Source organism: Stegostoma tigrinum, chromosome 13 (genome assembly GCF_030684315.1).
Source record: "Stegostoma tigrinum isolate sSteTig4 chromosome 13, sSteTig4.hap1, whole genome shotgun sequence".
In the NCBI taxonomy this organism is placed as follows: domain Eukaryota; kingdom Metazoa; phylum Chordata; class Chondrichthyes; order Orectolobiformes; family Stegostomatidae; genus Stegostoma; species Stegostoma tigrinum.
In genome coordinates this window covers 13,721,526-13,736,148 of record NC_081366.1, presented here as the reverse complement: position 1 = coordinate 13,736,148, position 14,623 = coordinate 13,721,526, and the positions used below count along the sequence as shown (strand labels likewise).

At 43.1% G+C, this 14,623-nt stretch overlaps 1 protein-coding gene across 4 annotated transcripts in view; it reads right to left on the bottom strand.

The window, feature by feature from the left end:
* LOC125458209 (glutamate receptor 1) overlaps positions 1–14,623 on the bottom strand; it is a 212,464-nt gene that overhangs the window by 15,928 nt on the left and 181,913 nt on the right. For 2 of the 4 annotated variants that reach the window (XM_059650581.1, XM_059650583.1), the window contains exons 12-14: positions 6,504–6,702; positions 4,828–5,075; positions 449–563 (exon numbers count right to left, since the gene is read on the bottom strand). In XM_059650581.1, the coding sequence (XP_059506564.1) occupies positions 449–563; positions 4,828–5,075; positions 6,504–6,702 (562 nt within the window). The remainder of the gene's footprint in view (positions 1–448; positions 564–4,827; positions 5,076–6,503; positions 6,703–14,623) is intronic. The other 2 variants (XM_059650582.1, XM_059650584.1) reach the window with 1 other exon arrangement.

The window sequence follows — 14,623 nt, the reverse complement described above, 5'->3', positions numbered from 1 at the left end:
GGCTCTCTCCCATCCAAGACTGCAACTATAACACCCCCATCATTTTTGAGTGCCACAATAACCCTCTCCTGGTGCTTGAGTAGGACTGCACGTCTCTCCCTGATCCCTGGCACAGGCTGTATCTCTCCAGGCCTCATACCGTCCTCCCCAAAAACCTGAAGCAATATGGAGGCCTGCAAACCTAGAACCTGAAGCAGTATTAGACGCCTAGTCACCACTGAAATGGAATCACAAGAAGGAACATCGAGGCATGTAGGATGAGTGTTGAGAAGGTCACTGCTGTTGTGTAGATGGTGGCACCCCTGTAGATGTTTTAATAACAAGCGTGAGATGACAATGACAGGGGTCAATTTCCTTCCCACTGCTGAGGCCCAGGTGTCCGGTTGGGTTTGCTGGTTACGCTGTTATGTTCATTCTTTACCCACTAGTGTTCCACACTGAATCTGACCTTGGAGTCACTGCCTCCACTGCCGCACTCCCCCTTGTCGTACCACCATTTGTTTTTCAATTTGTCCAAGAGTCCCTGCTCGTTCAGTTTAAGAACTGCCAGGTTTACGGGATTTCTTGAAATGATAAAACATACTCATCAGTTTGTGAGCAAATAAAAAAAGACCAGCAGTCAGAATCGGTGTCGTTCATTTACACAGAGCTAAAGTGGGTTAATAGGTCAAACCATTCACAGGGAGACAAGGAGGAGTGGCAAAACGTCTCACTGTACCTAGGTATGTGACAATAATAAATCAAATCGAATCAAACCCAGGTAATTGAGGTGAAGTCAAGTGTACACCCCAGGGAGGCACAAAGCCAACATCTCAAGCAGGAAAGATGCTTCTAATAATGATAAGCCAATGAAATCCACACATTCCAGACTGAGCTCCTCCAAAAACCAGGAAAGCAGAGACTTTACCCAAATGTTTTTCTTCCTTCAGCTTCTCATTTACTGCCTTCTGTTGCAGTTGACCCAGTGACCCCCCCTTTTAATGCGCTATTTTTATCTTCAGCTGCTCAGAGCATTTCCACTTCACAGTTCCAGTCTCTCTGGGCTCATGGCCTGACTTTGCAGCCAGCTGCGCTGGTGTCACCTTTACATAGCACACTGCACTTGGCCGCAAGCCTGCCACCTGTCCAGTGAACTCCTGGGACATGCCATGGAGCAAGTGAATATAGCTGCAATAAGCAACAACATCCACCTCCATTCCCACTCCAGCCTGACATATCAATGGACTTTGTCCTTCCTGTCAAGGTGGAGGAAATTCACCGATGTGAGGGGGTGTGGGATGGAAATTGGGATACTGGAGGATTGGGGGAGTAGGCTGTGGCTGATGGGAGTCCTAACGCATTGATGATGTCCTCTTGACAACTTCTACACCCTGGGCGGAGAGTTCGGTAAAATTCCAGAACCTTCAAAAAGGTAATGGCCTCAGGTGTTGAAAATACTTCAGTAAAAGAAAAACAATGCAGTTTTAATCCCACCTCTCATTACCTCAGAACATCCAAAAATATGTTTTTGTCAACAAAGTACATTTTTAAAAATTGTGGTCACAATACAATGCAGAAAATATTTAGACCACTTGAGCACAGCAAGCTCCCCAAAACAGCAATGTGGTATTGGTTGGACCATCTGTTTTCCATCGTGCTTGTCAAGGAAAGAATGTTGGCCAGGACGCAGATGATAACTCCTCTGCGCTGCTTTGAAATAGTGCTATAACATCTGGCAGATAGGGCAACGGTTATGCATTTGTCTTAAAAAAATTGGCATCTGTGATAGTAAAGCACCCCTTCAGTAATTTTTTTATGGTCATCACTTGCATGGCCAGGAAGTATGGCCCCTTCCTAATTGTCATTGAGCATGTAGAGTACTGGCTTTAATATAAGTGTTCAAGTGGGACTTGAACCCTCAACCTTCCACAGGAAAGGCGAGAGTGCTAGCCACCAAGCCATGGCTCTGGAAAGTGTTCAGCTGGTTAATGAGATCTCTCCACTGGCAGTTCACATTTCAGCACCCACTCGATTGGCAACATGTCCCAGCTGCCCTTAAATCCCAGTTAGACTTCCCTATCCTATTCACAACCTCAAGCAAAATAAGGGGCTGCCCAATGGAAAACTGAACTAAGGAAGAACCCAGCTCCAGAAGGCTGCATATTGAAAGATAAACCAGTTGGAATTAGCAATGTGATTTGGTGTTGGGGGTGGGGGGGAAGTTGGGGAGAGGATGTCACTGGATGTGGACTGGAATGACAGTGGCTAGACAGGTTCGTGGCTCAAATAGAGATGAGGTGTGGGAATGTCAAATTGGAATGGAGACAGAGCAACAGGTCAACCCCCCTGGAGTCAGGGCGAGTCCTTGAGCAGAATTCATTCTCTCAAACTCTCTAATCTGGGAGCACAATTGCTAATGACGTGAGGCGAGCAGCTAAGATTCACTGAGAGCCCCCACCAGTTCTGAGGTAAAGGGTACGTCTTTAGTTGTACTGAGCAGCAAAAATGAACAGGCAAAATAAGAGGTATTTTTAATAATAAATATGACAGATGCATTTAAGGGACTTATAGGCAAGCATATGAATATGCAAGAAATGGAGCAAGGGTAAGCAGAGGGGATCAGTTTATCGTGGCATCATGGTCAGCTCATCGTCATGGGCCAAAGGGCCTGTTCCTGTGCTGTGCTGTTTAATGTTCCAATGAAAATGCCAGTAACAGTCAGGGGGCCAAGCAGCTAAGGTGGTGAAAAAGGTTTTGGCTCAATGTGCCTGACCCTCTGAGCATTTCTTTCATTTCAGTTCTCCACTAACGCAGTATTTTGTTAACATTTTAAGAAAAAATATCTTCATTTGATGTGGGTTCCATGGCTAGGCCAGTATTTATTGTCTATCCTGAATTGCCTCTTGATCTGAGTAGCTTGTTAGGGCCATTCAGAGAACTGGAGGCCTGCAGTCATATGTAGATCTGATACAGGTAAGAAGGTCAGATTTAATTCCCTAAAGGACACTGGTGAACCAGATGGGTTTTTATGATAATTGACAACAGTTTCATGGTCATCATTAGATTTTTAATTGCATGCTTTTATTGAATTCACATGTCCCCACCTATCTTGAAGGATTCAAGCTCATATTTCTAGGATATTATCTTGGGTCTGCGGATTATTAACTCTGTGAAATTACCACTACACCAATACAAATGTTTGTCAGTTTGGAGGTCTCTAACGGTTCTTGTCTGTAACTTGCCCTAAGATGTAAAACAGCAACAGTACCTCTTTGACTGGTGACGTGAAATTATTAAGCAACTTTCTTCAAACACAATATCTGTAATCTGTCCCATATGGGCTGAAGACAGCATGGGAGAGGGAAGGGTGTTTGGTTCAATGGCATAAAAATGGGGGAGGGGGGGCGGGCGGCAAGATAAAAGGGCAGTATACGAATCACAAAGAATAGGCAGACTGGGCTGAATGGTCCCTGCCATTGCTGTACGATTCTCCCACAGGCTGACCATCAATACAGGTATGGTAACGTTCTGCTGGAGTCCAGAGTTGGCACAATAATGGTTAAAGTGAGCTCAGATGATTAGGGAGTGCTGAAGAGAGATCAGAGAGATCAAAAGATGATGCATTTTTTAAAAGGGCGGCAATCCTCCTAAAACATCAATGGAATATTCCAGTGGTTTGTCAAGGAACGATATGCTTCTCAGTCTTGTTATTTGTAAAAGGAGATGTGTTTCAGGAAATAATATCAACTCACCATGGTGTCAGCACGAGAGCTGGTGGGATTGGGCAGGGCAGGGCAGACAGGTCAGGGCTGGTGGGATTGGGCAGGGCAGATTAAGGTAAAGCTGGGCACAATTGGACAGACATGACAGGGTTGAAAGAGAATTAGAATCCCTACAGTGTGAAAACAGGCCCTTTGGCCCAACAAGTCCACACTGAACCTCAGAACATCCCACCCAGACCCATTCCCCTAATCTACACCTCCCTGAACACAATGGGCAATTTAGCATGGCCAATCCACCCAGCCTGCACATCTTTGGACTGTGGGAGGAAACTGGAGCACCCGGAGGAAACCCACGCATACACGGGGAGAATGTGCAAACTCCGCACAGAAATTCGCCCAAGGCTAGAATCGAACCTGGGTCCCTGGTGCTGTGAGGCAGCAGTGTTAACCACTGAGCCACCGTGCCGCCCCAAAAGGATAGGGCAAAATTCAACTGGACAGGGAAAGTAAGGCAGGTGATAACTGGACCTTCATGTTTATCTTCACATTTAGAGTATTGAGGCAGATCTCAAAAATTAATTGCATTATTTTCCAAAGTTTCTAACCAAATTGATTCTTTTCCAAACTAGGACATGGTCTGGCGATGAGGAATTAATCAGAAAGAAACTAAAGAGATTAGGTATGAAAATCAACAAAAACTTTCAGAAAGAATTAATCTAATCTCATGGATAATCATACAGATTTCAGCTCATCAGTTCTCATTAACAAAGCCCTCAACAGAATATCACAGAAATTAGTTAGCTGCATTATCCTCTTACTGTGTTAGCATTACTCCATAGCTGGTGCAGTTAAAAATAATGTGAAACTAATCTACTGTATCATAATGTTATCAGTTACTTTTTAGTTAATACTGTTAACCTATCAGAGTGTTCGTTCCCAGAGTTATACTATTAGTATTTGTTCCCAGTGTTAAACTATCAGGTATTAATTCCTCGTGTTACTCTATTTGTGAGTTTATTCCTGTTGTTACAGCATTAGTGAGCCTTAGTTCCCAGTGTTAAGCTCCCAGGCTGTTAATTCCACGAACAGTTTCACTACCAGTGTGTTTTTTTACAAATCCACCCACCGTAAAGGTGATCCTTTTGGTGTAGCCACACCATATCCCTTGGAGTCGAGGTTACCTCCAACCTTCATGGTATCACACGGCTTCCTCTGCTCAATGTACTCATTCATAGTTGACTCCAAGAGATAGGCATACTTCCCTTTGGACTTTCTCACACGGATTACACCTTCCTCTGTGGTTTTGACAAAGACCGACGGTTCAGCAGACTTCATGTACGCCCACATTTTTTCGAAGACGGCAATCTTTGATCTCTGTGCAAGATGAAGAGTACACAGAATGAGTTTCCATCAGCGCCAAATGCAGTTCTTCTTTCCTAGAACACGAGCTGTCTGTTCCTGCTGTGGTGTCTCTCTCACTCACAGTGTAGTCAGTCTTTGGAATTTTAACTGCAGATGACTATAGAGGCTATATCGTTCAGTATAATTAAGGCTGAGACATAGACAGATGTTTAATCAATAAGGGAATCAAGGGTTGTGAGACAAGTGGAGTCAAGGATAATCAGATCAACCACAATCTCATTGAAAAGTAGAGAATACCCAATGGGACCAATAGCCTACTTCTGCTTCTATGTCTTGTGGGCTTATCAATGTTCGATCATTCAGCAGAACTGATACACCACGTTCATTGGTAAGTGACAATGGCAGCTCCCTGTCTAGCCACCTCAACCTTCTCCTGGGTGAATTTAAAACATTGCGTTTCAGGGATTTTGTATTTTTCCCAATCTCAGGAGATGTTTGAAATGACAGTGACGCCCCAATCTCTGGAAACTTTCTAAATCACCAGCAATGTGTCAGTCACAAGAGACCTCCCACATCTGTATGACGTCTCACATTTGGACCGTCATCGGTGCCTATGTGAGCCAGAAGATGGACAACGATCTCTAGGTATTAACACAATACTGTACTCCCATACCCCTCAATTGAATGTCTATCTCCATAACTTCCAGCTTCCCATGAGGCACTTTTGAAATATTACTGGTGAGGTGGCAATCTTGAGATCCTTTGCTCTCCTAAAGGACAGCATTAAAAAAAAAAGTTCATGGGATATGGGCATCATTGGCTAGGGCAAAATTTACTGTTCATCCTAAATTGCCTGGAAGGCAGTTAAGTGTCAGTCACATTGCTGTGGCTTTGGAGTCACATAGAGTCCAAGTCACATTAGAACAGCAATTTCCTTTCTCAAAGGACATTGGCAAAACTGGATGGGTTTTTACAACAATTCAGTGTTGTTACATGGCTACCTTTAATCTAGCTCTCCATTCTCAATTTTATTTAATGTTTTTTTAAATTTTGCCAGCTGCCGTGGTGGGATTGAAATCCACGTTCTCAGAATCTTGAACTCTACATGAGGCTAGTGACCTTACCCCTTCGCCACCTCCTACTCACCTAACCCTGGGGCAAGTGCAACTGTGTCATGTCAACAAGGCTCAATATCAGTGTGGCCTTCAGCCTCCGCCAGCATGCTGTGTGTGGGATCTTGCTGTACACAAGGTTGTTGCTTAAATTTCGATGTTACAGCATGAGACTGCATTTCACCGGCTACAAAATACTTTGAGAAGGTCTGTGGTATTGAATGACATGATAGAAATACAGGTCTTTTCATAAAATATTTCTAATTGCAGTTATCGTGAAGAATTTCACCTATAGGTATAGAGTTGGGGAGAAAGGGTTTGTACTTACCCTGAAAAACTCTTTTGTTGATCCCGCATCAAGTGTTCCATAGGCGATCTCTGTCTGCTTTGCAAGGTCCTCTGCGCTCTCAATGGGAGACACCATTCGCTCGACTGTCAGGAAGGCAGCTAAGTTGGCAGTGTAGGATGAGATGATGATCAAGGTGAAGAACCACCAAACTCCACCAACAATCCTGCCCGACAGAGATCTAAACATGGTCAAGAACATGGGGGTTGGGGGAGGAAATGACATGAAATGAAATGCATTAAAAAAAACTCAGCACGTTACCAGTCTTGAGTCAATGTGTTGGTTTAGTAGCGCTCACAACCACAAAAACTTAACAGTTTCTGTCAAACCAGATCCCGCTCCTGACACCTTTCTGACCCCAGGCAGGGGTTGAAGGTAAGATCACTGAGATTTCAGGCATTCTATGTTGATCATCAGCACAAATAATAACGTGACATCCATCAATTCATTGTTTTAAATACGAGGCTGCCAGTCAGAAACTAAGCTTATGAAGAAATGCAGTTCACCACCACCTTCTCAAAAACAGGCTGGGATGGGCAACAAATGCAGGTTTTTGCTCAGCTCCCAGGAGGGAGTTTAAAAATAAAATTCAGGTCTGTCAGTCCTGTGGTTTGATGGTGGGTTTCAAGGCCTACTCTATTTTTTTCCATAAGATACAGGAGTTGAAGCCGGTCATTCCGTCCCTTGAGTTTGTTCCTCCTCTCAATGAGATCATGGCTGATCTCATAATCCTAAAGTCCTCTATCCTGCTTTAGCCTCATAACCTGTGATTCTCTTACAGGTTAAATATCTATTACAGCTTTGAACATACTGAGTGATCCAGCCTCGACAACCCTCTGTGGTAAAGAATTCGACAGATTTGCTACACTCTGAGAAAAGAAATTCCTTGTCACTGTCTTAAATGTGTGACCCCTTATTGAGATAAGTCTTTGACTCTTCCATAAGGGGAATTATCCTTTTTGCATTTATCCTGTCAAGTCCCCGAAGAATTTTGGATGTTTCAGTAAGGTTGCCTCTCAATTTTCTAAATTCCAATGAGTACTGGCCCAATCTACCCAACTTCTCCACATAAGACAATTCCCCCATACACAGTATCAATTTAAAGAGCCTTCTCTAGACTGCCCTCCAATATCAGTACATCTTTCCTTAGATAAGGGGTTCAAAACAGCACATGCTGTTGGACTGATTGGAATCAGCCTAATATACTCCCTTTGCCAGTGGTGTTCTGGAGATATGGGACACAGTCTCCCACTTTCTTCCGAGGACACTTGCAGCTGGGCTTTAGCACTGGGCAAGCGATGGATTATGACTGAATTCAAGTTTCATTCCATCTTTGCCACCAGATCCCTTCCTCTCCTAGCTCAGAGGAATGATGTACCCAAAATAATCATCCATCTGTATGAAGTATGCTGTGATGCTAGCAACTCCTCACCCAATCTGTACACTCAGTCCTAACAACAACCCTCCTACACCTGACACTGTTGGTGCCATGGGTCACAAAACACATCTCAGTCAATCAGCAAGCTCATACAAAGAGCTGACCTGCTCCCCAGCTAACAGTGTGAAGCATCATTATACACCATAAGATGGACTCCTGATCAGTCAAGAAACAGATAGCCTTAACAATCCACTGGATCAACTGTTTCCGACTCAGATTGTTATTCACATTATGTTCAGGTCTCTGGAAACCTTTCCCATAAGCAGGTCTGGATGCTGAGGATCTGTTGGAGCAGACAGCGTATTTTGCATGGGAGGAAAAAAGTTCAAGGAGCACCAAAACGGCTAAAGAGAGTTGAGGCACAAATCAATCATAATGTGACTGAATGTTCTCTTACCATTCTCACTTAGTATGCTTTTCTTTACATCTCATATGGTTCATGAGCACCACTGGAAATACCAGCATTTGTTGCACATCTCTGCCTGCTCTTGAATTGACTTGCTCTGCAGGCCATTTCGGAGGACATTTAAGAAGCACCAACCACGCCACTGTCATTCTGGTGTCACACGCTGGCCAGACCAGTTAGGGACAGCAGATTTCCATCTTTCAAGGACAGTTAGAACCAGATCAGCTTTTATGATAAATGACAATCGCCAGCTCTAGTTTATTGATTTTTATAATTCCAGGTTGTAAAAGTTGAATTCAAATTCCACCTGCTGCCATGGTGGTTTCAAATCTAATCCCCAGAACATTAAGCTGGAAGTCTGTGGTTGTAGCCAGTGGCACTACCATTACACAAGCATCTCCCCTTGGAATTAATAGCCCTCCCAACTGTGATAAAAGAAGCAGCACTTTCACCGAGCCGAAACATGGATTTCTGCGCTCAACATGAAGCCTGGAGCTGGATTTCACTGTACTGTGAACCGATGTTTGGGGGCTAGTTAACAGGTTTCAGCATCAATTAAGAAATTACTTGCAGGTGCTGAATTAGTGTTTTTCAATAGGCTGGGCCCATAGAGTCCACACTTGAGTCTGCCACCTGGGGCACTCTCTCTCTTTGCCCTGGTATTTGCACATTTGTGCCCAGTGATTTACCACATGAAGACCTCTGTTCTAGGCCAACCTCAAAGGTAAGTACAGTGCCAGTCTGAGCTGATGCTTGTGAGAGTGAAACTGAGTGTGTAATCTTCAGGAAGGGTTACACCCCTCTTTCTCCACTGGCTGAGCAGCTTCCATACCTTCAGCACCTGAAATGAAAGGTTGAGACAAGAATGAGGTTTCGTTGTGTCTGGAAAGCAAAAGGAAAAAGAACTTTATGTGGTGGTCTATGCACGATTCATCTCACAAAACGAGTGGATCAGATGGAAGTGAAAAGAGAAAATGGGGATGCGCATGTGGGCACAATTACAGCATTTAAAAGGCATTTGGATAAGTATATGAATAGGAAAGGCTTGGAAGGATATGAGCCAGGAGCAAACAGGTGAGACTGGTTGGACTGAAGGGTCTGTTTCCCTGCTCTTTGAGTCTATGTTAAGAAATTCTTCTTGATGGCTCCTGCAGTCTTGTCTTCATTAGGATTATGAGTCTCCCACCGCCTGGATTGACCAGCAAGTTTTCTTTGAGAGGAGAGAGGACGTGCAGATGTATAGATGTAAAGGCAAGGCTGATGAAAGCTTCCTTTACAGGCATTCGTTATTGACTGGTGGTAATGTACTCAGCAATGTGGCTGATTAGCTGATACACAGTGTGCCAGATCTGAGATGTAGGGAGGAAGTGCTGGGTATGAGAAATGCAATGAGATGGAGATGCACAGAATGAGGCAAGTAATAGGGGAGTGGAAAGGGCAGGACTGTGTGCATTGAGTCTGGGAATGGTTGTGATACAGCAGAGAGCATGAGAAAATGTTTCTTACCTTGACAACACCACTCAGGTCATTGAGCTTCTTCCAGCATTGCAGCCATGTCAAAATCCAGCGTTCACCATCTCAGCAAATTCTTCCTCTTGGAGGTAAAGATGTTGCCTACAGGAGTGTCTGCCCCTTGTGGGTATAGGCCTCTCCTCATTGATGACCTTGACCAGACCATCCAAGGCAACACTGAAGACTTTAAGTGCCTGTTCAGAACTTACTCCAAGTATTTTTCTAAATATGTGTTTGTAGCAAGAGTGAAGCTCCCATTCAACAAGCTTGTGCTTGGAGCATCATCTGAGATGGTCAATTTCAGGCCGGGAATCAGGCATCCTGCCAATAAACAGTGTGGATTAAGCTTGATAGACACCTGCATCTTTTCAGATGATATAAATGATAATTGTGCAGAGAGTTACAGAGGCAACCAGTATATAGATTATAAATAGGGAAAGAGAGAGACAGAGACAGACAGTAGACAGTGTCTACAGGATAAACATTGAGAAAGATCAAACCAGTAGTTGTAGCATTGAAACAGAGAGTGACACTCTGTTTCTATATGTATATACAGCACGAACACACAAAGGTACCCAGTAGAATGGTCAGAGTATTGAAGAGACTGTTGACCCTCCAAGCCCATGCTAGCTATCTTCAAAATTAATTTAGCTACTATCTCTTTCACTTCACCTTTTCGCCAGAAATTAACAAATCTTTTCTCTTCATGTGCTGAACTAATTCCCTTTTGGAATAATGATTGAATCTGGCTTCACCATATATTTCAGATCCTAAACAGAATATTTTCCTCCCCCTTGCCACCTTTATTTCTTTGGGAATCATTTTAAATGAGTGTCATCCTGTTCTCTCTTCTTTTCCGAACAGTTTCTTTCTATCCAATTTTCCCACATATTTCCCCAGGGGTCTGTCCATTCTTGCTTTAGAATTGTGCTCATTGTCTTTCGAGAATCTTCTGACCAAAAATGTATCACTTCACTCTTCTTTTGGTTAATTTTAATCTGCCATGTGTTTGTCCATTCCACCAGGCTGTCTATGTCCTCTGGAAACCTGTCACTATCCTCCTCATGGTTCATTGTACTTGCATAAGAGAATTTTGAAATTGTGCCTTGTAGACTGAAGTCTAAGCCATTAAGGTAATATTGTTTCTTACAGCAAACCTTGGGAAATCACACTGTATACCCTCCTGTGATCTAAGAAACAATTGTTCCTCACAATTCTCCCTTTTCTATCATTCAGTTAACTCTGCATTCAGGCTGCCATTGTCCCTTTTATTCTGTGCATTTTCACTTTGCTGGCAATGCTGTTAAGTGGCATTTTATCAAATACCTATTGGTTATCCATGAATGCGGTGGCTGATCAACCATCTGGGTCACCTCATTAAGAACTCAAACCAGGTTAATTAGAGAAATTTTACCTTTAACAAATCCTTGTTGCCTTTCCTTAATTAATCTGCATTTGTCTGTGACTGTTAGTTTTGTCCTGGATTAGCACTGAAAGCTTTTCCACAATTCTTATTTTTGCGAAGACGGTTGTAACACCTGCAATTCTAGTTGTCTGGTGCTACTCCCGTAGGTTATGGTAGTAAAAGTCTTCTGCTCATTTCTCCAGGTCTTAGCTGTTGTTTTCTACCATTAGGAGCTTCCCATTTTCAATTACAAATTCTCTTACATCATCATTCTTTTACTTCTTAATTTGCAAGTTCGCTTGACTTACAATTAAGCTAATTCAAAGTTGTCTGCCTTTCTTAGTGATATTTGCTAATTATCCTTTGTTATCCACTTCTTCATTGCTCCTGTGACCTCTCTCTCTAATTGACATGTTACATCCTTTCCAGGTCTACATTCCACAACTTCACAGAATGAAGATGTCTACTTTTCTCAAGGTTCACAAGTTACTCCAAATCACAGTCTTGATATTTGTTTTCCTAATGTTGCCACATATTCCATTAGTGCCTCCTTAATTTCCTTGTTCACTTAGCTCAAACTCCTTGGATATATCTGAAGCAGTTCTAAGGTCTTTTCAACTTTAAGTACTGACACCTTTCTAGGCCATTGCTTTTGTTCATTTTTAGACCATTTCGTATCCCAGATTTCTCCATGTCACTAAAACTTTGCATCATCTTCTTCCTTGATAAAGGCAGACACAGAATGGTCATTTAGCCATGTCCTCTGCCTCCACACGCTTATCTTCTTCTTGCTGTCTAACCAGCCCCACCTCTCCTTTTACAAACCTTTTCCTACTTGTATGCATGTAGATTTTGGTATTTGGCTTTATTGTTAGCTGCCGCCTTCTTGTTATTTTCTCTGCATCACCCCTATTTCTTTTCACAATTATCCTCTATGTCACCCCTATTCCCACTCACAATTATCCCCTACATCACCCCTATTTCCTTTCACAATTATCCCCTACATCACCCCTATTCCCGCTCACAATTATCCTCTATGTCACCCCTATTCCCGCTCACAATTATCCCCTACATCACCCCTATTCCCGCTCACAATTATCCTCTATGTTACCCCTATTCCCGCTCACAATTATCCCCTACATCACCCCTATTTCCTTTCACAATTATCCCCTACATCACCCCTATTCCCGCTCACAATTATCCTCTATGTCACCCCTATTCCCGCTCACAATTATCCCCTACATCACCCCTATTCCCGCTCACAATTATCCCCTACATCACCCCTATTCCCACTCACAATTATCCCCTACATCACCCCTATTTCCTTTCACAATTATCCTCTATGTCACCCCTGTTCCTGCTCACAATTATCCTCTATGTCATCCCTATTCCCACTCACAATTATCCTCTATGTCATCCCTATTTCCGTTCACAATTATTCTCTATGTCACCCCTATTCCCACTCACAATTATCCCCTACATCACCCCTATTTCCTTTCACAATTATCCTCTATGTCACCCCTATTCCTGCTCACAATTATCCTCTATGTCACCCCTATTTCCTTTCACAATTATCCCCTACATCACCTCTATTTCCTTTCATAATTATCCTCTATGTCACCCCTATTCCCACGCACAATTATCCCCTATGTCACCCCTATTCCCGCTCACAATTATCCCCTGCATCACCCCTATTTCCTTTCACAATTATCCCCTGCATCACCCCTATTTCCTTTCACAATTATCCCCTACATCACCTCTATTTCCTTTCATAATTATCCTCTATGTCACCCCATTCCCACTCACAATTATCCCCTATGTCACCCCTATTCCTGCTCACAATTATCCCCTACATCACCCCTATTTCCTTTCATAATTATCCTCTATGTCACCCCTATTCCCACTCACAATTATCCCCAATGTCACCCCTATTCCTGCTCACAATTATCCCCTGCAGCACCCCTATTTCCGTTCACAATTATCCTCTATGTCACCCCTAATTCCTTTCACAATTATCCTCCATGTCACCCCTACTTCCTTTCACAATTATCCTCTAGTCACCCCAATTCCTTTCACAATTATCTTCTACGTCACCCCATTCCCGTTCACAATTATCCCCTATGTCACCCCATTTCCTTACACAATTATCCTTTACGTCACCCCATTTCCTTTCACAATTATCCCCTATGTCACCCCATTTCCTTTCACAATTATCCTCTAGTCACCCTACTTCCTTTCACAATTATCCTTTACACTTATTATCAACCTAATGTCAAATGTATGTTTCCTTTCCTGCTTCATCTTATTTTCTGTATTTTCCATTCAACAGGGAGCTCTCTCCTCTGTTAGCTTATTAGTTGCTTTCATGGGAACACATCTTGACTTGCCTAAACCTCACTTTTTTTAAAGGTAGCTCATGGTTTGATCACAATTGTGTTTGCCAATCTTTGAATTCATTATACCTGGGGACGATCTCATCTCAATCTATAAATGTTTGCAGACACACAGCCTTTCATCTGTACATGAACTATGGAATCATCTACTCAGGTCTGATCTTCCTCCTGTCCAGTCCTGCACAGCTGAAGCTCTGTGGTACTGTAATCTGGCTCTTGTTACAATCCTCAAATGAATGATCACCTCAATAGTATTCAGAATTAAAATACTTTATAATCCATATTCACATTATGAACAAACAGAAAGACATGGCGAAAATATACAGTATAAACACCAATGAAAGGTATATAGATTATTGACAAACAATGGTATGCTGCACTTGCAATTAAAGATTCATGGATTCATACAGTGCACAAAGGCCCTTTGGCCCATTCATCTGTGCCTACATAATGACCACTAACACTGCACCAATCCCAACTTCCTGCATTTGTCCCATATCCTTGCATGTTAATATATTTGAAGTACTCATCCAAATATTTTTCAGATGTTGCAAGAGTTTCAGCGTCCACTACCAAGGGGTGCATTTCAGATTCCCACCACCTTCTGAGTGAATTGTGAAGCTGGATGAACACAGCAGGCCAAGCAGCATCTCAGGAGCACAAAAGCTGACGTTTTGGGCCTAGACCCTTCATCAGAGAGGGGGATGGGGTGAGGGTTCTGGAATAAATAGGGAGAGAGAGGGAGGCGGACCGAAGATGGGGAGAAAAGAAGATAGGTGGAGAGAGTATAGGTGGGGAGGGGATAGGTCAGTCCAGGGAAGACGGACAGGTCAAGGAGGTGCGATGAGGTTAGTAGGTAGGAAATGGAGGTGCGGCTTGGGGTGGGAGGAAGGGATGGTTGAGAGGAAGAACAGGTTAGGGAGGCAGAGACAGGTTGGGCTGGTTTTG